Below are 27,374 nucleotides of genomic sequence, written 5' to 3'. Positions count from 1 at the left end.
TTCAGTAGTTAGCACTGTACCAAACTGATATAGGACCACATCGCTATACAGTTTGGTTCATTAGTATTTTCGGAGGAACCTCATAGAGAACCCGGTTCTCTATACAGTCTGGTGGACGTTAAGTTTCTAACATAAATGTGAACTGATGAAACATAGAAGGCAAATTTCTTTTATTACTTTGAATGTCGTGTAAATAGTTGATGGTACAAAAGCTATCTGCCATGGCAAGAATGAGCTATGTGGGCACGATTTGTTTGACTGTTTGATCCCTACAATTAATCATAATATTCAAGCCTTGGATTTCAATATCGAATAAGAATGCCTTCTACATTCCCGAACTCAGGATCTTGACTTAGGGTGTGATGGCCCTCGAGTATTCGAGACTGAAATTTTGAGGATCGAATACTATTGATCTGAACGATGATCCGCAGTCCCCGGTCTCAGACCGATCTTCAAAACTAGGGTAGCATGCTTTACTGTTGCCTCGTTAAAAACCTTGACGTAAAACCTACTTCGGGAAAAAACCGGTCCAAGGGAAAAGGAGTGTAACACGTGATTTCAGGCCTAATCCTTAGATTTGACTTTGATTGAGTACTTGCACGGGTTAGTTCAAAGCGTAATAAACTACAAAGAAGATTGTGTTCGTACCTTAGCAGTAGTATCGCTTTAAGTGTGCCACATTCCAATTGTTAGATAGTTGTATCCCATTTCCGAATTCGAGCTGGTACGAGCCTTTCCCGGTTATATGGTAACTCTGTACGGTCCTTCCCAGTTCGAGCTTAGTTTCCCGTCATTTGGGTTCTTGGTATGTATTGTAACTCTCCTCAATACCAAGTCACCGGAAAAAAACAAAAAACCCGAGAAAACTCAAGAGTGAAAAACCCGACTTTAATGGTTTGATTTGGTTTATAGATTTAAAAACCTAATACCATTGGTTTGGTTTGGTAATTTAAAAATCCGAACAAATCCGATCTACGTATAATCCTATTATATTTCTAGCTCAGTAATCCTAGAAGATCTAGGTAAGTTATTTCCATGAAATCTTTTCGGAAATCTCTTAGCAGATCTTCGGCCATACATCCCTGTATTCTTCACGTTCAGGTTCCGAAATATGTTAATGTAACAGTTTAAAACGAAATTTTATTTCCTGCCTTTTATAGTAATTAAGTTGGAGCACTAATAAATACTACTCCCTCCGGTCCACAATAAATGACCAATTTGCTTTAGGCACGTCCAAAGCATTGCAGTATAACCACCAACTAAAAAGTTCGTCAATATTCACTCTATCAGGTAATTTATGGTGGATTAAGAAGATTTAGGCCTCCATTGCACATGCTCAGAGGCCTGCGGTGTGCGTTTAGCCCTTCTTCTGTTTTACAATTGCAGTAAAAAGGAGAGCATTGAAGGATCCTTGATAAGAATGGCCACATAACAACTACTAATTAGATTTGTTGATTTAAACACTTATGCTCTAAGCATCATCATACAAAAACAAATTCGTACAAAATCAATCTTCATCTGAACTCTCATATGCTACTAGCAAGCTTTTCATTGGATTATCTGCAATTGTTTCATCTCCCATGTCTGTTGATCTAGCTGGCAGGGGCTCTTTCTGCTTCTCCTGATTAGAATCAGTGTTATTACTTGGAGCAGCCTGTGTGCTTGCTGGGGAATTACTCCCATCAGATGCGGTAGAAACTTTCTGCTTCTTAGGTTTGACTTCTAAAACCCTTTTAAGTAAATCTTGCTGCCTGTACCATAAGACCAGCAAATATGTTAATCTAATTAACTCCCCCTGATTATTTATGAAGAATACCAAGTACCAAACAACAAAAAATGATGGAAATAACAAGGAGGAGGACACCGGAGAAATAAAGTGCCTAACAGTAAAAGAGGCAAAACAATACCTAATCCCACTCTTTGGCTTGGGCTCAACACGAAGCGGCAGGGGAATTGACGCTGGTGAAGAATCAGCTACAGCTTTGTTTAATATGGTTAAGCATTACACAGAAGATGGAAATGGTTAACTACAACTTAATAACCTACATATCTATGTCCTTTTTTTTGGTTGAAAAGTTATCTGTGTCCTATGCTTTCTCAAGCCACAACATCCTCTCTGCTGGCAAGGCTAAATTTCATGGGATAAATCATCAAATCAGCCTTTACAATGATTATACAAATCAGCCTTTATAATGATTATAAATATTAATGAAACTCAATTGACATCAATTAGCACTTGCAGTCATCATATAATGTCAATATACGAGGGATACACAATCGAATGAGGTAATATCAAAGAACCAGTAAAAAGGATATCTTGAATGCTTGGAATGCACGTTTTTCGGTACGTCTCAGAAGGCGTTCAGCATCCTCCTCGGCTTCCATCTGCTCCTTCAGATAAAGCAAGTCATCACTGTCCAGGGCTGCATTACAAAACTTAAACAAGGCTCAGGAAACTATTACACACTTCCATTATATCGATGGATGGATGTACAAAGAAGAAAAAGAGGGGAGGAATTATTTTGAACAAGAATCTGTACCGCCTCTCCCATGAAGGTAGCCTCCACGTTCCCCAGCAACCTCTTGCATCTGAACATATCAAGCACCCAGTAGAAAAAGCCAAGATCCCTGTCAGGGCATGTTATAAGAAATTGGGGTATTCTGAGGGATACTTTAAATATGATCTGGTCCTGAATTACACGCTTTTCCGGAATACCATAATTTAGAATAAATCACAAAAATCAAACTTTTCTTTTAGTAGTGTTAAACCTGTTTTCTAAGACTATATAACTAAATATACTGCAAAGACCTCTTATTTAAATCCTAATAGATGGACTGCATATCTCCCTTATTTCGGTCCATGATAGCTGTTTAAGTCTATTTTTTGCATAGGGTTCCCTTTACCAGTAGTAACTCCGTTGATGTGAGCTTGCTCACTTTGTCGGTCCTACAACCTCATAAGGAGGAGGATTGTAGTAGGTTCACAGCCAGCATAAAATATGTCGATTTATGATGAATCTTCATCATTGATGAATAGTGAGGATTCATATAATTGACCTCAACTAGATGGCGATTGAGGCTTAATTGTGTTTGTTGTTGTTTCTTTTACCAGTAGCAGTCTCCCATTGAGTAAAGAAGCCCTCTTCTGATTAAAACAACTTCTATAAGTTCCTTATAAGCCTAACAAAACATTTCTGTCACTTAATTTTTCAGTAGAATAAAGAGGAAGTATAGGGTAGCAAATAAAAAGAGCAGTTACAAGAGCTCTTATTGGCAATAAAATAAGGAATAGAAAACTGGGGAGGTCGCAAGCTCAGTCAGTTTTCTCAACACATTCAAAATTCAAAAAGGGGAAGTTAATTTTTTCTTTTTCTTGTGAAAGCTAGGACATGAGGAAGACAAATTTTTATTTCTCCGTCACCCTCCCCCCCCCCCCCCCCCCAAAAAAAAAAAAAAAAAACTCCGAGTCAGATGTGAAGAAATCACTTAGGCTGAGACAAATTTCTTGCCTCTTAGTTGGAGTGGAGTGCTCTTGCCCCAGGAGCAACCACACTTGAGAGAAAGTAAATCCTAATTTAGCCTTGCGGAAGTAAATTATTAACAGTCCCATCATTTCATCAGACAAAGAAATTGAAGAAAGACTTGCCGATTCGAGCAAATAGACAAATTCATGGATAATCTCTTGAAATATCAGATTATGGTTGAAAACTTGTGGCCCAAACAGGAGACTTCTTTTAAATTAACTAAACCATTGCGATTATTCTCTATAGTTTTCAATCCACTACAAACATCTCCTCCTGGAAAACATCTATTTCACAACGCGGATGAAACGGCATATACAGCTAATAGCCAAATGAGTTTATGAGATAATAGATAGTCAGCAAAAAAATTCAGAACTTTAATAAAGTCTTCCAAAATTATAGGCATGAAGAAATTGAAAGATATGCGATGATCAAATTATACTGTTGCAGAACTATTTAAATACTATGAACTAACGGTGTAAAAAAGATTTAATAAATCAAGTCACTTAAAAGATGATTGCAAGTAATTATATTTAATACTAGCATTGACAACCCAGAACAAATGGCAATTGATAAGTTGAACTACACTGATGGTGTAAAAAGTTCATTATATTGAAAGTGTATGTAACTTAAATTCAAAGAAATAAATTCCAAACAGCTTAAGTTTCTAAATGAAGCACCAATTCGACATGATTAACAGTTTAAGCTTTTAAATGAGGCGGTTCACACAATTCAACAGAAACATTCAAGTGCTATTGTAAGTCAAATCAGAAGCAAAATTTGTTGGCTCCTGATTAAATTCTGGAGGTGCGTGTTAGATTCGCTAACCTTTGAAACCATGCGTTGGAAAGTGATTTCCTCGTCATCTATCCTGTCTCCCTTCCCTTTCCCGAATTTCTTATCTGCAAAATTTGTTTGCATTTACACGTTAACCCTAAAAAGTGTGGGAAAACCAAAAAAGCTAGTTACAACCAAATGCGTGTGTGGCCAGTTGTGGGAAAATACCTTTAGGATCGGTGAGATTGGTGTATTCTCGAACTTCTCTGCCAGCCATGGCTTCAGTTAGATTGATTAGAAATTGGTTGCTACGTGCAGATGGATACGATTCGTTGCTCGAGAAGTGTTCTTCGGGTTAGGGCTTTCTTTCGCATTCGGGTCTTTTCTCGTTCCCTCTTCTGTGAATTTATTATCCTCTTTTTAGATGCGGATCAAACGGTCCTCGGTCCCAGGAAGCTGGGCTATTTATTTAGTGAAACAAAAAATTGCACAAATATGAGATTATAAGGTGCCGTTTGGTTGTTGTTTTAGAACTAGTATACTTACCCGCGCGATGCGCGGATCATTTTAAACAAAAAAGAGCATAGAGAAATATTACAAAGAGATATATATTACAGACTATATTTAATGACTGCAATAAAAAAAATTAAATGAAAAGAAAAATAGGTGAATTCTATCGGGTTATGTCTATGAATTTGTTGTTAGGGACCATCAATCCTCAAAAGCTATTTTAACATACCTGAGAAATGATACGTCAATATTTGGCTTTAAAAGGATTAGTCCACATGAAAATGCATAAACTTTTGACTCAAGTAGAAACACAAAGGACATCACATTTGGTTAAAATCTTATTTCAGCTCCTGTCTCGAACGAAGGTTAATATGGGTGCACCAACTTGCACAAAATATTATTTTAAGTAGCTCCAACAGAAACCACATAGTGGCTTTAATCTTGATAAATTCTCATCCTTCAAAGTAGGCCACATGCAACAAATAGAACATGTGCAATAGCAAATATAATGGCTAAACAATAGCCTGAAAAAATCATCCCTTGAGAAATACTCAAGTCCATAATAGGACACTACAATTCTCTTAAGTAACCAAGTAATAATCAACAAAAATATTGCACCTCTAATCAATGGTTTAACGCAAAAATAAAAATGCCAATACTAAAGAGATAATGACACAGGTAATTACTTTTGTTGATATGAAAATAACAATATTTGATAACAGGTAATTACTCTACCACCAAACTGCAGAGCTCTACATGATGAATAATCTTTTCTCCCTTGCTCCTCATTTCGATCAGATAACCAAATAACAAATTTTCCCAGCCGTGAGAACAAATTAACAATTCGAACATTAATTGGAGAAGTCATCAGCAATGTATTAGTGACTTTGATCATACATTTCCTATCAAAGTAAAAAAGAACAGAATCAAATAATGAAGTAGTAGAACTTAGGAGTTAGCATATTGAGAAAGAATCTTGTTGTATCACAACAGTAAAAGACAAACAAAAAAAATGAGTAGATCGATTAGCACTCAAAATATGAGTATATGAAAACATCTTAGACATTTGAGTAATGCGGAAGAAATATTAGAAACGGATATATATTGCAGACTAAATTTATCGACCATATTAAAAAAATAAAGAAATAAACCAAAAGACAAATTAAACCACACTTTCAATTTCCTCACCGAGAATGGATTCAGTCAGTTTCCTTTCTTTTCATATATTGACGTTGCATTTTATAATAAAAGCATTTCTTTCCTACTCCTCAATAACAGTTGTACAATTGGTACCTAAACTCTATCTTCATGACTCATACTCAGACATGTTAAAAAATAACAGTATCTTCCCACTTTAATGAGTATCCTCCAAAATAGCAATTTGTAGACTAATGTGTTTACTACTTCTGAACATGACTGAGGTACTTTGACTATTTAAGAAAAGGTAAAAAAATTCACCTTCGCAATTGGTGTGATGAACTCTACCAAGAAAGATGGAACTGTTCGCAAGGATGGTCAAAAGTATGGATGAAATTAATTAAAGGACCCATTGCTCTAAATGAAGATGTAATCTGCATAGATAAATTGAATGACATCACTAACCCAAACCTAATGTGAATCAGCACTTGTCCTTGAAAATAGACTCTATATACAAAGAAAAAAAGAGAGACAATGATGTAAATTAAGCAAGGGATAATGCGAGGAAGATGTTACAACAACGTAAGTAATAAGTATAGGTGAAACAAACTAAACTCGATTGTACTTCTGACAAATACTTCAGCATACACAGTGCAAAGGCAACCCAACATATAAACTTTATTGCACGTAAGCTTACTCTTTGAACTCGAGAGATACATATACTATACAGAAGAATCATCCCTCGAGATATTGTGAGAAAAAATCATGAAATCTCCAAGCCAAAAACCTCAGCAAAACATAACCCAAAACACCAATTTGTAGCAGTAAAAATGCAGCAACAACAGCTGTTTGAGGAGCACAAAAATCGTTCATTTTCACAACCTTCTTCTTCCACCTTAAACCCACACAAACCAGCTGCAAACTCCACCTTAGAACAGCCCCAAAATACTCCAAAAAGCTGCGAAAATCAGCAGCAAACAGTCCAAAACGCTGCAACTTTCTCACCCAAAAACAGTCAAAAAATTCCAGCTGAAACGTACTGCCGAAATCGCTCAAAAACAGTCCAGAAATCTGGACCAAGAGTAGTCAAAACTTAGCGAAAAACGGCCATAAGATCTACGGCAAAACTCACCCCAAAACATCACTCAAAATAGCCCCCGTGCCCCCGTAACTTCTGAAAATCAGCCAAGAACGCAGCTTAAATTCTTCGAAAACGCAGAAGAAAAACGACCTGCAAATATCCATGAAAGCACACCTAAATTCAGCCCCAAAACAACTGCAAAAAAAGTCCAAAATGCTGCTACTTCCAGCTCAAAAATAAAAATAGCAAAAGTAAATACATAATGACATAGGTAACTACTTTCGTTGATATAAAAATAACAATACTATTTGATACACAGGTAATTACTTATGCAAATGCATAATTCCCCATCCTCATTCCCTATGGGATGCCAAAGCAAGTTATCGTCTACATTTTTTACAGCATTTTGTTGCAGCTAATCTTCAATATACTACTTTTAACAATTAAAAATGACATAAAAGCACATGTATTGAATCGCGAAGTAGCGACACAGAGAATAACACATGTTCTTCACTCAATTCAATGCTGCATAATGTAATATTCAGAAATTAAATATAGAAAATGGAGAAATGGACCTTTGAGAATCTGGGCTTGGGATTTAAATGAAGGACCACCATCATTAAACGACATCACTCCACCTGGCAAAATAAGGTTTGTGAATGGAAAAGACGGCGCGAATTAAAATTAAAATGTTAATTATGTTTTAGAAACATAAGAGGGAAAACATCTAGCTATCTTATAATGAGGATATGATATCATAAGTACACACAGAAGGTAGATATCCAATCACCTTGAAAGCTGACATTGAACTTCATCTCCAGTACTAATGCCAAATTTGAAGCAGTGGCCAAATTTAATCTCCAGTGACAATCCCCTCTTTGAAATCGACATTACAAAACTAAAAAATGCAGAGAATAAGAAAACGAAAACAAATTGCATTTACTTAGTCGTTGTGAATAGAATATTGTAAAATCCAGCATATATTCTGTTGCAATTAACATAACTGAACATGAAAGGGAAAAAGAAAAAATTTCGTACAAGACATTCTGTGCTTCTTCACAAATGCGATGTAAGAAGTCCCGTTAATCCATGTTATGGCAAATCCTGACAGATCTGTATTTGCAACATTTTATGAAATGTTAATTTATATATAGAATAGAGAAATAGAGAAAGATATAAAAAAAGAACAAAAAAGTTAAGCGTATTACATGTTTCAGATATCTTATCAACAACTATTGTCGCACTTGGTTAATGAATCTCAGCAACAAAAGTAGTACTTAAACCTCAAAAAAGACACTGATTATCTTTCGAGTGTCAGACTAAATTTCGAAAAACTTCTTTAAATACAACATTTGTAGCTTCATTAGTTATTTGCCCATCGTCATCACAAACCAAAATTTTTAATCCCTTTCTGCTTGTCACCCGAGAAAGAGCAACATATAGTTGTCCATGTGTAAAAACTGGTTTCTTCAAAAATAAACCCACGTGAGACAATGACTGTCCTTGACTTTTGTTGATTGTCATGGCAAAAGAAACAATGATTGGAAATTGTCTTCGCTGGAATTTAAAGGGAATTCTAGCATCAGATGGAGTCAATGTCATTCTTGGAATAAACACTTTTTGTCCGGCCATCTGTCCTGCTAATACCTTGGCTTCAATAACTTGATTTCCAAGTTTAGTTATGATCAACCTTGTTCCATTACATAATCCTGCTGACTGATCAATATTTCTTAATAACATTACTGGAATACCAACCTTTAGAGTAAGAGCATGATTTGGAACTCCAGATCATTTAATTGTATTTAAGAATTCAGGAGTGTGTACATGTTCCAGTGCTGAATAAGTATTGTCAGAGCTGCAGATTGTATCGGAACTCAAATAAGATTTCTCAGAACTTTGATTAAGAGAAATCATATATTCGTTGATTGATTCCACCATATCAAGAGTTGGAGTAAGAATGGCTCTTTGCTGGAGGTATCCTATATTATTGCAACGACTGTTGAAATCCGGATATGTACTTTCTACAATTGCAGATGTTGGATCAACAGATTGTTTTATCAAAAGATCATCTGGTATTAGGAATTTTTCATTGCCCTCAACAGAAGTACCAACTATACCATCGCCAATTGCCAAAACCCAATCTGAAAAAACTCTCAACTCATCTAGATGTGTCCCTATTTCATTACCTTGCAATCTCATATTCTTTGTTAACTTTAAGAGTTGACAGTGTGGCCATAAATAAGAAGAATTGAGAGAAGCATTAACAATATCTTGTCTACTACCTTTTGGAATGACAGGTAATATTTGTCTGAAGTCACCACGAAGAACAATTGTTTTACCTCCAAATGGTCGGTGTAAATTGGATGCATCTTTAAACCTAAGAATATCTCTTAAAGTTTTATCAAGAGCTTCAAAACAATATCTATGCATCATGGGTGCCTCATCCCAAATAATCAACTTTGCCTTAATAATTAAATTTGCTAAAGGAGTACCTTGCTTGATATTACATGTTGAATCTTCAGTTACATTTAGAGGAATCACAAATCTTGAATGAGCTGTTCGACCACCTGGTAATAACAAAGATGCAATCCCGCTAGATGCAACAGTTAACACAATATCTCCTTTAGATCTTATGGCAGAAGATAGAGTTCTCCAAATAAAAGTCTTGCATGTTCCTCCAAAACCATATAAAAAGAAAAATCCACCTTTCTCTTCATTCACATCTCTTATTATTTTTTCATAAACTAACTTTTGCTCATCTGTCAGATTCTTTACTAATTGTTGATGCTCCTCTGTCCAAGCGCGTTTATTATAACGCAACTCATCCCGTATTAATCTGTTACTGTTGTCAACTTCTTCCATATTATAAACAGGCCTTGGCATTGTTGGAAAATCCTGAAAACTTCTTCCACAACCTTTCAAAAAAATTTCAAGCTTTTGCAAACAACGATTTTTCAATTCTTCATCTGTTAGGTCAGCTTCTGAAATAACATTAAAATATAAAAGAATTAAATACAATGAAATTGTAAAGTTTAGTTTAGCCACATCAAATTAATAATAAAATTAACGAAAAGCATAGTGTTAAATAGTAGTTTACGTTAATTTAAAGCACATTTAACGTATATAGAATTTGAAGTAATAATATAGTCCAAACCATGTGGTTCATTTTATTTTTAAAAATTACTAACAATGTGAAGATGCATTTTATTATTCGTAATGTATCAAAAAATCAATTTTGCTATCCAAAAAAAATTAATTGCAATATTTTCAATTAAAGTATAGAATGCATAAGAGCGACTATAGGCTTTTCCGAAGCTTTAGGGCATTAAATACCATGCATTAATTTTCTATTAGTATTTATGTCCGAAAAGTGCATTAATTAGTACCAATATTATTCCTATGAGCTAAACACAACACTATAGTAAAAAAACAACATAACAAAATATTGTTTAACGAACATTAAGTTGTTGAGTGAATTTTGAATGAAGTTGGAAAATAAAAAAGTAGAAAGAAATGAACAATCAGATTAATATGAATGAAGTAATTAAAAAGAAAATTAATTAATAAAGTTAAGCAAATCGGCCATCCTTCATAAGTATCATATCATAACTCAAAATTGTAAGCATTAAATAAGTACCTGGGTGATCCAATATTCTTCTTTCTTCATGAAGGATATCTTCTGATAGTAAATGCCATGTTGCTTGCCAAACACTTTCTGGACGTGACATTGAATTTGATAAAAGTAGCATAGCAAATAATTGCCTAAGATATAATGTCATTCCCCAATTACTTGCTTCCATTATAGCATCCACGTATTCCTTGTCATCATCTAATAAACCCAGAGCATAACATGCATCTCTAAAAGTCTCATGATCACAACCGTTGACTTTTTTTAAATCCTCGTAGCTCTTTGGACCTTTAATGACATTCAACAACAATCTAAGGTAATATTGCTCGCCAGAGCCAGGTGGAACAAAGAATATTCTGCCAATAGAAAATGCAGATGTTCTTCTTTTTTCCCATCTTTTTAGGTTTTGTTTCTACACAAACTTTAGAGGGAATTCTGCATAAGTCAATTCTCTTGCTTCACGAAATGTCTTATTAGCTTCAAACCAGCTTAAAAACATAGATTCCTTAACGGTTGGTCTATTGACAACTGCATCAATTGGATCATCATCCGAAAATATCACCGTCTGATTATTTGGTAGGTGAAATGATAGCCTTTCTACAGGTGGTTCTCTATGGTGTATTGGGAATTTAAAAATTCTCCAAGCAGCTTCACAAGGTGATATGTATCGGCAATCACAATACATATTTATTTCATCAACAACCCTCGAGTCTTCATTATTTACACTTTGAGAAAAAGTTGCGGTGACACGATCATTACCTTTATTAACATACTTAAATAAGTACTTAATGGATCGTGATTGATTACACCACTCCACGTTAATATGTGCATCATACTTCAATAGTAAAAATCTATTGTGCGGTACAACATACCTATTATCCAACTCAATACCTACCCTCTTTGCAGTTCTACCATCATCCCTTCTTCTATAAATTGGATACCCATCTTCATCAATTGTGGTTGATGACACAAATTTTTTGGAAAGTGCTTTGTGCATCTACCATTTTGCATGCATGGAGAAGATTTTCTAGCAGTACCACAAGGACCATGCATCATAAAATTTCTAACAACATTATAATAATAAGGATCTACTTTTTTATCTGGTAATTCTGCTGAAATTATTCCATCAATATCTCCGACATTTGGGTATTTATTCAGAAGAAAAAGCAAGATGTGTGCATGAGACAAGCCTCGCTTTTGGAATTCAACTGTATAAATCACTGAAGAATAAAGATGTAATTAGATCATTAAATTTATATATTAATTATTTTTAATATTAGCATATAGTAAAATTAATGGGCAAGCATAATAATTTTGTAGAACATAAAAACTGTACCTGCTTTTACTTCTCCAAAAATTTTATTGTCGCGTAAATCCTTTATCATGCGATCCAGCTTGATTTTGAAAACCCTTGTTAAAATGCCGGGACGATATTCTGGAGATAATCCCCTACTCTCCACAAATCTAGTAATTTCTGGCCATTTTGGGTTGCAAGTAAAAGTTATGAACAGATCAGGGTACCCCGCCCATTTGCAAATTGCCATGGCATCTTGATAATTTTGCAACATGTAACGTGCACCTCCCGTAAAGCTGGAAGAGAGTATAACTCTTTGTCCTTGAGAAGAAGGTTCTATGTCCCCATGTAAAACAACATCTTGTAACCCTTTATAAAAGTGTGCTCTCAATTGTTTTTGATGAAGCCTAATGAACCTCAATCGAGAAGATTCCATCATTGTATAACCATCTACCAAGAATTGCTGAAATAATCTTCTAGCTGACACAATTGTTGGATCTTCATCCTTCCTTTCTTGAATTTTATATGATAAGTACTCACGCGTGCTAACACATTTCCTTCCACCGGTTGAATCATCAATATCGTTTAAAGGAATATCTTCTCGGTATCCATCTTCACCATATGGAAATAGCAATGGATATTGCAAACCTAAGTATGCTGCATTTAATTCATTTATCCTTTGTAGTTGTCCAGATTGGCTTTCAACTATGATATCTCTGTCAGACTTGTTTGTTCAAAATCTCTAACAATCAAAGCAGCTACCTCTGAAACTCTGAAACTGTTGGTAAATTGTATCTTCTTCCATCAGATCCTCTTTTCCCAATCAGTCTAAGTCTAACATTTGAGGTCCCATCTGTTTGAAATTGATCTCTTACCATTCTAATTGACTTTGCAAGAACATTGTTGTCATCAAGCATTTGCTTCAACTCATTCACAATTTCAACATGAAGTTGATTGTTCATTTCACCACGGCTATAAAGAAAAATATTGAATTCAACTAACAATTTATGTCTTATAAAAAAATATAATTTTAAATATTTTGAGTAAGCAATTGTCTATGCTAACCTGATAGCATGAATTCTATTTTCCACCTCATTTTCTGTATCATAGATATACAATTGTGCAAATTTTGGAGAAGATCCCTCCGGAGGCAATAAGCTTCCAATCTGGTGATAATTTTGCCCAGACAATCTGAATGTTCTAGGTCCCTTTGTTTTGTTGACAGAGAAATCCACCTTTCCTCCCATTGATGTAAATGCAAATATAGAATTATATGTTCGAATGTTCTCTCTGAAATATTTGCTTTTTGCACCTTCATGAAATTAGGTTAGGTTAAAGAAGATATATATATGCAAAAATTATAGTGTCGTTATTTTAATGAAATGAATTTATCTATTAACCTGATCCAAATAATAAATTCTTCAAAATCGAAGGAGGCTCCTTTGGATTTGGTAGCTTGATTTTTCCACGACCACAACACAAAGTGAAAACTAGTTTTTTATTTTTATACTTCTTGTCAACTCTTTCCTCAAACCAGAAATATGCCCCACAATATTCACATTCATAATTGCCATCTCCAATATCCCAATATTCTAGTTTTATGAGAGTAAAATAAAGAGATAAAGTTAAAGTACTTATTATAGAGAAAGTAAAAGTATGTTGTATATGTAACTTTAAATTATGTCATACTTACCTTCATTGGTCATCCAGCTCTCTACTTCATCATCTAAAAATAATAATAATTAGTGCTTAAAATTTAAAATTTAATATAAGGGGAATTGTTAATACATTTTAATATTATCGAACATTGATGAGTTATATGTGAATACCTTCAAAAACATCGTCATCTTCATTTGCATCATGAATTTGTACATCGGATTGCATATGACCTTGATGAATAAATTAAAAATTAGTAAACTTGTATGTATGAGTATGAGTTGTGGTGAGTTCAATGGCATACCTGGTATATCAGCATCAATATTGTCATCTTCAAATTCTAAACATAAATATTAATTGTTAGCCTTTTTTCAATTTCATATTGAAGAAAAATTATATTGCAAAACTGAATTTGAAATTATAGGGGTGCATTTAAAATAATGAAAATTGCAAAAGTATAACCCAAAAAAAAAATTACTCATAGAAGTAGAATTGTAAAATAACAAACATGGTGTACTTGAGAAAATAAAGAGAAGCAAATAAATGTATAGTTTTTTTAAATAATTATGTTGCCCAAATTTCGCATATAAGTTATATGTGTATAAATAAATAAAACTTCATTATTTATGTGGACATGTATATAGGGGCACAAAAAATTGTCTTCCTCAAATTTCAAAAATATGTTAAATAAATTAAGCATAAATATTTACCTTGAAATAATGGTATCTCATTTAAATCAGGTAGAAGATGTTCTTTCTGCAAATTTGAACTCGACAAACCATATCGCAAATTATGCTCTTGCATTGGTCTTGGACATTGTGCTTGAGAATAAGATGATGAAACTTGTCTACAACTCTTTATTGGGGTACTACTAAATCGAGGAAAATTTAGACGATTTGTTATGTCCGTTAATGATTGTTTTGTTTTCCCTTTTTGAGAAGCATTCCCTATGATAGTAGTATCAACCAATTCTGTAAACCATAAAATAAAAACAAAAAAAACTAATTGTTAGAAGTGGAAAAGGATAGGAAAACTATCAAACCAATTTTTATATACTAAATTGTATGTAAACCAAGTTAACATGTAGCATTTTTTTTATTTCATGGTGGTCAAGATAAAGTTTAAGTTTATTGCAATATTGATCTTGAAAAAATAATTTTATAGCTGGGTTTAGCTTAAAAAATAATTATTGACTTTTGTGTTTTAACAGTTTCATCATTACTTTCAACCTCATTCCATTAAGTTAAACTAAAGGTAATACCTTAGCAAACTTATGGAATTAAAGATGGTCAAGAGTATATATAGAAGTCAAATACAAATCGACTCCCATCAATAACGGTTAACTTTGGCTAAAAACTCGCATAACTAATCACATGAATTAAATCTTACTTCGCCTCTAATTAGTCATACTTTCAATGAAAATATAAACTGCCTATCAAACAACATGTTAAATTAGATGGCTAACAAATCTTCATTTAAAAGTATTGTAAATATTAAGGCTAATCAACCAAAGAAATTTTTTGTTTTTAAAAAAAATAAACATCGCAAAAGAGAAGATAAATCGCTTAATAAAAATTTCAAAAGTAGAACGACAAAAAGCAAAATTCATAAAAATAATAATTCTATATTTATAACAAACATTTTTTACTTATAATAAAATAAACAAAAGCAAATAATAGCATCACATTAACCTTTTAATTTATAAATTATTCTACTGGCCAGTCCATTACACATATCAGATAAAAGTATATAAGTTAAAGAAAATTTATTTTTGTTATTTGCCGGAATAGCAACACGAAAGTTTGACTTCCTCAAATTTTCATTTAAGATATAACAAAATTTACACAAATATTTACCTTGCAATAATGGTAGCTCATTTAAATCCGGTAAAAGATGATCACTTTGCAATTTTAAAGGCGAAAAATCATATCGCAAATGTTGTTGCGTTGAATTTGGATTTTGTTGTTGAGAGTGAGATGATGAAACTTGTTCACAGATCTTTATGGGTGCACTACATAATTGAGGGGAATTCAGACGATTTGTTATGTCCATTAATAATTGTTCTGTTTTTCCTTTTTCAATAGCATTCCGTCTGATAGTAGTAGAATGGACACAATCTGTAAACCATAAAATAGAAAAGAGGTAACTGTTATAAGTGGAAAAAGGTACGGAAACTATCAAAACCAATATAATGAAATAATTTATCAAATCTTTAAGGGCAATAACCATCATTAAAGGTTAGTATATAAGATTTGATATGCTGAATTGAAAAAATAAAGCTGTAAAACTTAGGAGTGACTGCTAGCTGAAATGTCCAAAATTCATAGAATCCAAAACTATGACCAACGAAAACTTTTACCAGCTTGGCAAACTGTTTAGAAAGCATAATTAAAGGTTAGTATATAAGATTTGATATGCTGATTAGAATTGTGATTTTTCTCTACTTGCAACTGAGTAAAGCAGGTATAAAAGCGACTAATAAAGACGATAAACCTGTACGACTAATCATCAAAAGTACCTAAAAATTACAAATGCTCTAAATTTTTAAAAATGCATAAGATGTATGGGATGGGTAAACATATAAAAAATGATAAAACATATGACATAATATATTTTAAATTTATGCAATGATATATCAAATAATGCATATTCGGAAGAAAGACGATATATAACATAATAGAGACTAATATGGTGTACGGATCAGAAAGTTCTTACGATATATAAAGACACATAATTTTTTATACTTATACTTAAATTTCAGCATACAATGCATCTATGAAATTGAACAAATAGTAGAACAAATATACTTAAATTTCAGCATCCAATGCATCTATGAAATTGAACAAATAGTAGAACAAAAAGATTTAATAAGAGACCGAATTTACGTCAAATTGTTTTAAGAACTGCAATATTGCTCATGATCTATATAATGTTAAATTTTCATACCGTTCGAGGAAAATTTAGCATGTTTCTGCTTCTGTATGCATATTCGATTTTTTCTTGCGAGTTTTTTCTGTTGTTCCATGTCAAAATGCTGTAAAAACAGAATTTTTTCCGAGAAGTTGTAGAGTCTTTCGCAATTCTATCAGAAATTTTATAGGGCTTCTTGGCAACCCCTCAGTCTATTGATTCCGATGCAAAACAAACTCTATTTTCTTCTGATAGTGTAGGTCGAAGTCGAAAATTTCTGAAGCAACCACAACAGGCTTGACTACAATAATTTTAGAAGAAAAACTAATGTAAACAAACGTAAAACCATGAAAGCAGGACTACGACATACATCTTGTTATAGAGATGATTGACGTTGAGGCAGGCAGGAGTTGGAAAATTGGGGTAAGAAACTGAATTAGGTTTGAGAAGTTGAAGAGACTTCAACAAAAGAAGCAGTTGACGAAAAGAAGGCATATCTGATGCGCCTCTTTTTTGTTCGCAATTTATTTTTTATTTTTTTTGTGCAGTAGTATTTTTAGTTTACTATACGTCCAGTCACCCCTAAATCCTAATCCCATAAATGTATTTTCGAAATAATTAAAAATTAAAGTACAACAGGAAACTTAATTTATATATTACCAATATATTTTCAACTCACTGAAGAATGAGTTAGCCCATTGTTATTAATTCTTAGCAAGTTCCAACTTTTACCAAATTAACATTTTTACTAATATTGTGAATATTTACAAATTGTTGTGTTTATGTACATTTATCCATAGGAGGAACGAAATTCGTCTCCCATGTTTCATATTTTAAAGCCGGTGTAGGTTGTGAAATTTGATCGTAAGAGTATGTTTGGAATATGTATGTTTTTTTCCTTTTTCTTATCTTATTAACATATCGCACATATGGTCTAGTTATATGTGATGTAATATCATAAGAAATTACATATTTTTGGATTTTCAGATTGCCAAATAGAAACATAATGGCTAAATAGTCTTCAGATGAAGAGAGGTAGAATTTGTAATTGTTGTTCATTTGTCGTATGAGCAAATCGTCATGGTTATGCAACAGGTGGTGGTTGGAGCTATTGTTCCTGCATTATTTGATACCCCAAGAATGAGTTGGTTAGAAGAGTTTGAAATCGTCATAGAAGAGTTTGGAATACCTTGCAAATTTATAGAAGGTTATCTAGTGATGGCACATTATCGATGGTATAATTCATCTAACGTTTGTCTTCATATCTACAGTTGTTCGTGAATATATAGCAAAGGGCTTCAATAATTCCGCGGGAAGTTTTACACACATACCATTCTGTCCAAATCCATTAAAATGGTTGGATCAGTTGGACAGAATGTTATTTCACTTTGTATAGGCTTTATTGGCTATATGGTTTATTTTTTTCATGTTTTTTCTTTCAATATCATTTGATTTACTCTATATTTATGCTTCAGGTTGGTGAAACAGTCAAAAGTATTTTTAAAGGGTATAAAGAATATGAGAGTGCCTTGCCTCACATGGACTCACAAATCCAACGTATTCCATTGGTTCCACGACGTCCAAGATGATATTTTTGGAATACTTGTCCCCTGTCCTTTTCAGATTAGATAGTAATTCTTGGCCTGTTTTTTGACTACCTTTGTTAGTTAAATTGAAGTAATCTGCTCATCAAGAGTAACGTCCCTTTTTTTATTTTTTGTGGCTAACGTGAATTGCCTTTGTTGTTGTTGTGATGTATAAATGGTAATCTACATGATTATAGTTCAATTTGCGCAGACTACTGAGGAATAGAAATGTTCTGATTCAACTTCAAGTGCACAAAGTGCTCTGCAGAGATTAATTTCAGTTGATTTAGTTTTCTTTTTTATGGAAATGTTGAATTTGCGAAGCACGATGATTGGAAGCAAGAAGAAGATATGAATGCTATAAGCTGCAACTATTAACTACTGTATTATGTCTCCGTTAATTTCAGCTTTCTGCAACATCAGAAGTTGAGTTATTTTTGTGGTGAAGAGAAAGCAATGTACATCTCCAACTAATTATGTATGTGTATCGTGAATTTAGTGTGCTCTGTAGTATAAACTCCATCAAGCCTAAACAAAATTGTAGCTGCTCCACTCAAACATGTAATTAGCCAAAGTAATGTAGCATCAATTATTTGGACCTTTGGGAAAGGATGTAAGGGAAAGATGCCCTTGTTGCACCTATGAACACCTCACACGCAGAGTTGATTGATAATTTTAATTGTATCTAAATTGTGTGGTGTCCATATATATATATATATATATATATCTTTACTCACCACTAATCTGCATCATGGTACACTATCGATTCTATAATTCATCTAACTTTTAGGTCATTGATACAGAGACAATTGTTAATACAATATATAGCATAAGGCTTTAATAATTCCTTTTTTTTTTTTGCACATATATTGTATAGTCTTCCATGAAAAATGGTTGGCATTGGACTGAATGTTCTTCCAGTTTGTGTATATATTGTTTCTTTGTTTCATGTGTAGGAAAACAGAAACTGTGTGTGTGGGAAAACCAAAAAAGCTAGTTACAACCAAATGCGTGTGTGGCTAGTTGTGGGAAAATACCTTTAGGATCGGTGAGATTGGTGTATTCTCGAACTTCTCTGCCAGCCATGGCTTCAGTTAGATTGATTAGAAATTGGTTGCTACGTGCAGATGGATACGATTCGTTGCTCGAGAAGTGTTCTTCGGGTTAGGGCTTTCTTTCGCATTCGGGTCTTTTCTCGTTCCCTCTTCTGTGAATTTATTATCCTCTTTTTAGATGCGGATCAAACGGTCCTCGGTCCCAGGAAGCTGGGCTATTTATTTAGTGAAACAAAAAATTGCACAAATATGAGATTATAAGGTGCCGTTTGGTTGTTGTTTTAGAATGGTTAATCCATGTATAAAAACCAATATAATTTAATACATTGTTTGGTCAAGGAAAATCAATTCCGGTATAAAATTGGACACAACATATACAGTCAAATTCCTCTATAACAACATCATTTGTTCCGATATTTTTTTTACTTTTATAGTGAATGACTGTTATACATCTATAACCAGTGTTTTAAAAGGCGTTTTCGGAGCGAGCCCTGGGGCGAGGCACACCAAAAACGCCCCGAGGCGATAGTGTGAGGCTAAAGTCTCAAGAGGCATATGCCCAGCAATTCGGGGCGTACGTCCGAGCGTTCGAGGCGTACGTCCGGGCGTTCGAGGTGCGGTTTTTTAGTGAGGCGCAAACCCCAGAGATTTTTTTAATTTAAAGCAAAATTTGTTGAATAAGTCCTTCATATAATACCCAAATTCTCAAAAGTCAGCTTGGTAGTTACTCAAAAGTTTTAAAAAGGAACTGAAATGTATTAAATTTAAAAGTCAAGACCTTTTTGTTGATTGAAGCGCTAATTCATGGTCTTTTTCAATTCTTTATCTTGTCCGCTAGTCTGCTAATATCTCCCAAAAGTAACGAATATTCATTTTTTTACAATACAAAGAGAACTCTATTCTCCTTCATAGCAGAAAGTTCAAAGTTCAAATTGCAGGTTAATCATCCTTTTTGTTCCTCAATGTAAAAAATGTTATTCTTTTAGACTCAAGTTACTTATGCTCGTAAGTAGCGTATAATAAATTATTTTGACTAATTTTTTGTGGGAATAGAGCACATCTCTTTCTCTTTCTCTCTCTCTCTCTCATGACCCGGATTTCCCACCCTCAAGAGTCGTGATGGCACCTACTCGTGAAAGCTAGGCAAGCCAAGTATTATGGATTCACTAACTCTTTTATTTAGCCCTTTTTAACAGTTTAAATCAACATACGATCAACAATGAAATATTGACAATAATCAAATGCATGCGGAAGACATAATCTGATAACTTAGCCAAAAAACAAGTACGACAATATCAAGTACATCTCTACCCGGAACCGGTGTCACAATATCACGGGCCGTCTACGAATACTACACACAATTGTCTGGAAAGAAGGATACACTCTGTCTCTGAAGTAAATGAAAAGAGAATATAAAGATAGAAGAGAACGCCGGGGCTTGCGGACGACTACAAGACTACCTCGAGATCTCTGACTGGACTGAAGGCAACCACCCAAAGCTATGGTCCAAAAGTTGCCGCTCCGAGATCTACACACAGTGCAGAGTGTAGTATCAGCACAACCGACCCCATGTGCTGGTAAGTGTCTGGCCTAACCCCGACGAAGTAGTGACGAGACTAGGACCAGACTACCAGATAAACTTGTGCAGCTATATAATATACAATGGAAAATAAAACAGATATAAACATGTAAAGATAAGAGGGGAACATGCTGCGGGGGAATATCATTTATGAACAGTAATTTAAAAGACAACATAAAGAAAAATTTAGAATTCACAGCAAAATAATAAAGAACTCGTAACTGACCAATAAGCACTTTTTATTATCTATTGTTGCGGTGCGCAACCCGATCCAAATCATAAAAATATTGTTGCAGCGTGCAATCCGATCCATATCATTTATCACTGTTGCGACGTGCAACCCGATCCAAATATAATATTGTTGCGGCGTGCAACCCGATCCAAATATGATATTGTTGCGGCGTGCAACTCGATCCAAATATAATATTGTTGCGGCATATAACCCGATCCAATCATATTAGTATTGCAGCGTGCAACCCGATCCAAACTTAATATTGTTACGGCGTGCAACCCGATCCAAATATAGCATTGTTGTGGCGTGCAACCCGATCCAAAAATAATATTGTTGCGGCGAGCAACCCGATCCACATATACAGTTCAACACCAACCACAAAGAGAGTCCCGGCAAGGGATCAATAAAGAAACAATATTATCCCGGCAAGGGAATCGACAGTATGAGTAAATACGTCCCAGCAAGGGAAAATCAGCTATAACCAAACTTATTCCAACATCTAACTTCCTCAACTAGCACCAATACTCAATCATAAGTAATTTCCACGAGAATAATTATAATCCTTGCTCAACATAGAGAATTCAACAACTTAGGCATTCGTAGTATTTGTTAAGAACACAACAATTTTAATTTAAGACTTACGGCCATGCTTGATACCAACGTATAGATACTCGTCACCATGCCTATACGTCGTACTCATCAAGTAACACGTAACAAATATAACACAACTCCTAATCCTTCAAGCTAAGATTAGACCAAACACTTACCTCGAACTTCCACGGCCAACTCAAGCCTCAAATACCGCTTTTCCTTTTAAATTTGGCTTCAAATCAATTGTATCTAGATATAATCGACTTAATAACATCAATAAACGCTAAACAATTAAATTCCAATGCTTAATTATAAATTCCCTATCATTCTTCCCAAAAAGTCAAAAATCGATCCCGGATCTGCTTGGTCAAAATACAAGGTTCAAACCAAAACCCGATCACCCATTCACCCACGAGCCCGAATATGTAATTAGTTTCGAAATCCGACCCCAAAATGAGGTCTAAATTCTAATTATACAAAAGTCCTAACCCTACCCAAATCCCTAATTTTCTACCCTTAAGAACATGATTTAGGCCTAGAAATCTAATGGGTGTTAATAGAAATTGAATAAAATGAGTCTAAGATTATATACCTATGAATTTGTGGTGAAGTTCTCTTTCAAAAATCGCCCAATTTGGAGTTTGGAAGAAGAAGTTATGAATTTTGGGTTTAATCTCGAATGTTCTGCTACTGTTTAAAAATCACTGGGCAGACCTTCATCGCGTTCGTGATGGGTCTGCCGCGTTCGGGAAGAGTAGCCTTCCTCAGGCTTACGCGATCACGTGTCCTCTTATACATTCGCGAAGAGTTGGCCCCCCTGACCTTCGCGTTCGCGGGCCTGTGCACGCGTTCGCGTAGAGGAACGATCACTTCCCATACCAACCCCCCATTTACACTACGCGTTCGCGGGAAATGGGTTGCGTTCGCGTAGAGCAACCCTCCAGTGCTCCGCGTTTGCGTCCCTTACCTCGCGTTCGCATTGAACAAATCCACCCCTGCCCAATTTTCCCTTTCGCGATCGCGAAGCACAGAAGGCCTGTGCATCAGAACAATAGTTTCTGCAATTTTCCTAAGTTCAAAAACCTTCCGAGACCAATCCGAAACTCACCCGAGCCCTCGGAGCTCCAAACCAAACATATACACTACCTCAAAACACCCTACGGACTCACTCGTGCGATAAAATTGCCAACATAACATCAACAACCATGAATTTAGCATCAAAATCATGAAATCACTTAAGAATTTCAAATTTTCCAATTTTTCTCAAATACGGTCCGATTTACGTCATTTCCTGTCCGTTTCTTATCAAATTTCACATACTCGACTTAAACCATATATAAGACCTGTACCATACTCTAGAACCAGAATACGGGCCCGATACCATCAAATTTTAAACACATTTCATTTTCAAAAACTCATAAATATTCTAGAAAATAATTTTCTTCGAAAATTCATTCTCGGGCTTGGGACCTCGGAATTCGATTCCGGGCATACGCCCAAGTCCCATATTTTCCTACGGACCCTCCGGGACTGTCAAATCACGGGTCCGGGTCTGTTTACCCAAAATATTGACTGAAGTCAACTTAAATTCATTTTAAAGTCAAAACTCATCATTTTTCACAGATTTTCACATAATGGCTTTCCGGCTATGTACCGGACTGCGCACGCAAATCGAAGTGATGCTAAAAGAGGTTTAATGGCCTCGGAACATAGAATTTATTTCTAAAACAAGTGATGACCTTTTGGGTCATCACATTCTCCACCTCTAAAACAACAGTTTGTCCTTGAACGGACATAAGAAGGAAGTACCTGAGTCGAGGAAAAGATGGGGATAACAGCTCCGCATATCGGACTCGGACTCCCAGGTCGACGCCTCAGCAGGCTAACCTCTCCACTAAACACGAACAAAAGGAAAACTCTTTGATCTCAACTGAAGAACCTGCCGGTCTAGAATAGCTAGCGGCTCCCCCTCGTAAGACAAGTCCTTGTCCAACTGAACAGTGCTGAAATCTAACACGTGGGATGGATCGCCGTGATACTTTCGAAGCATGGACACATGAAACACTGGATGCACGGCTGATAAGCTCGGTGGCAATGCAAGTCTGTAAGCCACCTCTCCCACTCTATCAAGAATCTCAAACGGGCCAATGAACCTAGGGCTAAGCTTGCCCTTCTTTCCAAATCTCATCATGCCCTTCATAGGCGACACCCGAAGCAATACCCGCTCACCGACCATGGAAGACAAATCACGAACCTTACGGTCGGCATAACTCTTTTGCCTAGAATGAGCTGTATGGAGCCCATCCTGAATAATCCTAACCTTGTCCAAGTCATCCTGAACTAGATCTGTACCCAACAACCAAGCCTATCCCGGCTCAAACCATCCAACCGGCGACCGACACCGCCTACCATACAAGGCCTCATAAGGAGCCATCTGGATACTCGATTGGTAGCTGTTGTTGTAGGCACACTCTGTTAAATGCAAAAACTGGTCCCACGAGCCTCCAAAGTCAATGACACAAGCTCGGAGCATATCCTCCAAAATCTGAATGGTCCGCTCGGACTGCCCGTCCGTCTAAGGATGAAACGCTGTGCTTAACTCAACCCGTGTGCCCAACTCTTATTGAACTGCTCTCCAGAAATGCGAGGTAAACTGCGTACCTCGATCCGAAATGATAGATATGGGCACACCATGAAGACGAACAATCTCCCGAATATAGATCTCAGCTAACCTCTCCGAAGAATAAGAGACTGCCATAGGAATGAAATGTGCTGACTTGGTCAGCCTATCAACAATAGCTTACACTGCATCGAACTTCCTCTAAGTCCGTGGGAGTCCTACAACGAAGTCCATGGTGATACGCTCCCACTTCCACTTAGGAATATCAATCTTCTATAACAAACCACCAGGTCTCTGATGCTCGTACTTAACTTGCTGACAGTTTAAACACCGAGCCACATATGCAATGATATCCTTCTTCATTCTTCTCCACCAGTAATGTTGCCGCAGATCCTGATACATCTTAGCGGCGCCCATATGAATAGAGTACCGAGAACTATGGGCCTCCTCTAAAATCAACTCTCGGAGTCCATCCACATTAGGCACACAAACTCGACCCTATAATATCAAAACTCCATCATCTCCTAAGGTAACCTTCTTGGCACCTATGTGCTGCACCGTGTCTCTGAGGACACACAAATGAGGATCATCATACTACCGATCTTGGATACGCTCCAATAAAGAAACATCCAACCTCATGAACTGATTGGCCAAAGCCTGAACATCGAAAGCAAGCGGCCTCTCTCTGACCAGAATATAAGCAAGACTGCCCATACTAGCTCACTTCCTACTCAAAGCATCAGCCAACACATTGGCCTTTCCCGGATGATATAAGATGGTGATATCATAGTCCTTCAATACCTCCAACCACCTTCTCTGCCTCAAATTTAGCTCCTTCTACTTGAACAAGCACTACAGACTCTTGTGATCCGTGAACACCTCACATGCCACACTATACAGATAATGCCTCCAAATCTTCAACGCGTGAACAATGGCTGCCAACTCTAAATCATGAACCGAATAGTTCTTCTCATGAATCTTTAACTACCGCGAAGCATAGGCAATGACCTTGCCATCCTGTATCAACACCGCACCAAGTCCAATACGAGATGCATCTCAATAAACTGTGTAAGGCCCTGAACCTGTGGGCAAAACCAACACCGATGTCGTGGTCAAAGCTGTCTTGAGCTTCTGAAATCTCGCCTCACACTCGTCCGACCACCTGAATTGGGCACCCTTCTGTGTCAACCTAGTTATCGGGGCTGCAATAGACAAAAAACCCTCCACAAACCGACGATAGTAACCTGCCAGACCCAAGAAACTCCGAATCTCTGTAGCTTATGCGGGTCTAGGCTAGTTCTTGACTGCCTCTATCTTCTTCGGATCAACCTGAATACCCTCTGCTGATACAACATGACCCAAGAATGAAACTGAACTCAACCAGAACTCACACTTCGAAAACTTGGCATACAACCGACTATCCCTCAAAGTTTGAAGAACCACTCTAAGATGTTGCTCGTGTTCCTCCCGACTGCGGGAATAGATCAAAATATCATCAATGAAGACTGTCACAAACGAATCAAAGTAAGGCCTGAACACTCGGTTCATCAAATCCATAAAAGTTGCTGGGGCATTTGTCAACCCGAATGACATCACTAAGAACTCATAATGCCCGTACCGAGTGCGGAAAGCTGTCTTAGGGACATCGGATGCCCTAATCCTCAACTGATGGTAGCCAGATCTCAAGTTAATCTTCAAAAATACCTTGGCACCCTGAAGCTGATCAAACAAATCATCAATCCTCGATAATGGATACTTATTCTTGATTATAACCTTGTTCAACTGCAAGTAATCTATACACATTCGCATCGATCCATCCTTCTTCTTAACAAACAACACCGGCGCACCCCAAGGCGAAACACTTGGTCTAATGAAACCTTTTTAAATCAAGTCTTGCAACTGCTCCTTCAACCTTTTCAACTCAGGTGGGGCCATACGATACGGTGGAATAGAAATAGGCTGGGTGCCCGGAGCCAAATCAATACAAAACTCAATATCCCTGTCGGGTGGCATATCTAGCAGGTCTGAAGGAAATACCTCAGGGAACTCACGAACAACAGGCACAGAATCAATAGAAGGAACCTCGGCACTAGAATCACGAACATTTGCCAAATAGGCCAAACACCCCTTCTCGACCATACACCAAGCCTTCACATAAGAGATGCCACTATAGGTGGAATGACCAAGAGTCCTTCTCCACTCTAAACGAGGTAAACCCGGCAAGGCTAAGGTCACAGTCTTGGCATGATAGTCCAAGATAGCGTGGTAAAGTGATACCAATCCATCTCCAATATGACATCAAAATCAACCATGTCCAGAAGTAACAAATCTACACGAGTCTCAAGACCCCCAGTCACAACTATACACGAATGATGGACTCGATCTACCACAATAGAATCACCCACCGGTGTAGATACATATACAGTGGCACTCAAGGAATTACTAGGCATGACCAAATATGGTGCAAAATAAGATGACACATAAGAGTATGTAGACCCCAGATCAAATAAAACTGAAGCATCTCTACTACAAACCAAAACAGTACCTGTGATAACTGCATCGAAGCCTCAGCCTCAGGCCTGGCTGGAAGAGCATAACATTGGGGTTGGGCCCCACCACCCTGAACTACATCTCTGGGACGGCCTGCTGCTGGCTGGACTCCATCTCTAGCTGCCTGACCTCCAACTCTAATACCTTTACCTCCAATTCTAGCACCTCTACCCCCACCTCTAGCTGGCGGAGCGGGCGGCAGAACACTTGGTGCCTGAACTATAGCACGGGAACCCTGCTGCTACGACTGAGTACCCACCAATCTCGGATAAGCCCTCCGGATATGACCATACTCACCGCACTCAAAGCATCCACCTGAGTGCTGCGACTGAGGAAACTGAGACTGACCCTGGAAACCTGAATGACCACCCCGAAAACTCTGGAGCGGCGGTGCACTGATAGGAGCTGGTGGTGCATTTTAGGGTTGTTGATCAGAATATTGCATGTGAGAGCCACGACCACCTAAAGCACCGTGAGATACCTGAAGTGCTGACAGAAAAGGCCTAGGAGGATGGCCTCTAACATACGAATCCCTACCTCCAGACAAGGCACCACTAAATCTGCTTGAATGACGAGGCCTCTTGTCAGACCCCTGACCATCCCCTGCGATAGAACCATCTCAACTCTCATGGCCACATTGGCCGCCT

The 27,374-nt window shown here is 36.5% G+C and overlaps 3 protein-coding genes across 7 annotated transcripts; all 3 read right to left on the bottom strand.

Moving 5' to 3' along the window:
- Window positions 1–1,411: 1,411 nt before the first annotated feature.
- Window positions 1,412–4,750, bottom strand: LOC104222719 (uncharacterized). Its single transcript, XM_009773996.2, has 6 exons — window positions 4,527–4,750; window positions 4,350–4,423; window positions 2,541–2,589; window positions 2,317–2,423; window positions 1,908–1,984; window positions 1,412–1,751 (listed from the first exon to the last, which is right to left on the bottom strand). The coding sequence occupies exons 1-6, from the start codon at window positions 4,573–4,575 to the stop codon at window positions 1,508–1,510; spliced, it is 600 nt and encodes a 199-aa protein (XP_009772298.1). The 5' UTR covers window positions 4,576–4,750; the 3' UTR covers window positions 1,412–1,507.
- Window positions 4,751–4,922: 172 nt separating this feature from the next.
- Window positions 4,923–12,384, bottom strand: LOC138870832 (uncharacterized). The gene is made up of 11 exons (XM_070148671.1): window positions 11,991–12,384; window positions 11,747–11,874; window positions 11,527–11,651; window positions 10,664–11,010; window positions 8,851–10,007; window positions 8,402–8,781; window positions 7,817–7,924; window positions 6,733–6,903; window positions 5,539–5,710; window positions 5,038–5,063; window positions 4,923–4,929 (listed from the first exon to the last, which is right to left on the bottom strand). Exons 1-11 carry the CDS (start codon window positions 12,382–12,384, stop codon window positions 4,923–4,925), a joined length of 3,015 nt encoding a protein of 1,004 aa, XP_070004772.1.
- LOC104215564 (uncharacterized) lies at window positions 6,458–19,377 on the bottom strand. 5 transcript variants are annotated; one of them, XM_070150291.1, is made up of 13 exons: window positions 19,138–19,376; window positions 15,461–15,721; window positions 14,315–14,575; window positions 13,909–13,944; window positions 13,778–13,837; window positions 13,642–13,674; window positions 13,349–13,540; window positions 13,014–13,260; window positions 11,991–12,920; window positions 8,065–8,139; window positions 7,817–7,924; window positions 7,602–7,664; window positions 6,458–7,176 (listed from the first exon to the last, which is right to left on the bottom strand). In XM_070150291.1, exons 1-9 carry the CDS (start codon window positions 19,184–19,186, stop codon window positions 12,707–12,709), a joined length of 1,353 nt encoding a protein of 450 aa, XP_070006392.1. In that variant the 5' UTR covers window positions 19,187–19,376; the 3' UTR covers window positions 6,458–7,176; window positions 7,602–7,664; window positions 7,817–7,924; window positions 8,065–8,139; window positions 11,991–12,706. The 5 variants fall into 5 exon arrangements, with proteins under 5 accessions (XP_070006392.1, XP_070006393.1, XP_070006396.1 ...); XM_070150292.1 differs by having other exon boundaries at window positions 13,642–13,662; XM_070150295.1 differs by lacking the exon at window positions 15,461–15,721 and having other exon boundaries at window positions 19,138–19,377.
- Window positions 19,378–27,374: the final 7,997 nt, after the last annotated feature.

This window comes from Nicotiana sylvestris, chromosome 6 (assembly GCF_000393655.2).
Source record: "Nicotiana sylvestris chromosome 6, ASM39365v2, whole genome shotgun sequence".
Lineage (NCBI taxonomy): Eukaryota > Viridiplantae > Streptophyta > Magnoliopsida > Solanales > Solanaceae > Nicotiana > Nicotiana sylvestris.
Note: the sequence above shows the minus strand (reverse complement) of the source record. Positions and strands in the feature narration are given on the sequence as shown.

What these genes read in the sequence shown, in the direction of transcription:
- LOC104222719 (XM_009773996.2), bottom strand. Translation starts at nt 4,575, where the DNA reads ATGGCTGGCAGAGAAGTTCGAGAATACACCAATCTCACCGATCCTAAA. An exon ending in CTACCTTCATGGGAGAGGCG is followed by an intron (nt 2,424 to 2,540) that starts GTACAGATTCTT and finishes TTTGTAATGCAG; the next exon opens with CCCTGGACAGTGATGACTTG. An exon ending in GTGCATTCCAAGCATTCAAG is followed by an intron (nt 1,985 to 2,316) that starts ATATCCTTTTTA and finishes ACCATATTAAAC; the next exon opens with AAAGCTGTAGCTGATTCTTC.
- LOC138870832 (XM_070148671.1), bottom strand. Translation starts at nt 12,384, where the DNA reads ATGGAATCTTCTCGATTGAGGTTCATTAGGCTTCATCAAAAACAATTG. An exon ending in TTGGTTTGTGATGACGATGG is followed by an intron (nt 7,925 to 8,401) that starts GCAAATAACTAA and finishes TGCATTTTTTAG; the next exon opens with TTTTGTAATGTCGATTTCAA. An exon ending in CTCTGCAGTTTGGTGGTAGA is followed by an intron (nt 5,064 to 5,538) that starts GTAATTACCTGT and finishes ATCCTTTTAAAG; the next exon opens with CCAAATATTGACGTATCATT.
- LOC104215564 (XM_070150291.1), bottom strand. Translation starts at nt 19,186, where the DNA reads ATGGCTGGCAGAGAAGTTCGAGAATACACCAATCTCACCGATCCTAAA. An exon ending in TATTGATGCTGATATACCAG is followed by an intron (nt 13,838 to 13,908) that starts GTATGCCATTGA and finishes TTATTCATCAAG; the next exon opens with GTCATATGCAATCCGATGTA. An exon ending in GAATTTATTATTTGGATCAG is followed by an intron (nt 13,261 to 13,348) that starts GTTAATAGATAA and finishes AATTTCATGAAG; the next exon opens with GTGCAAAAAGCAAATATTTC.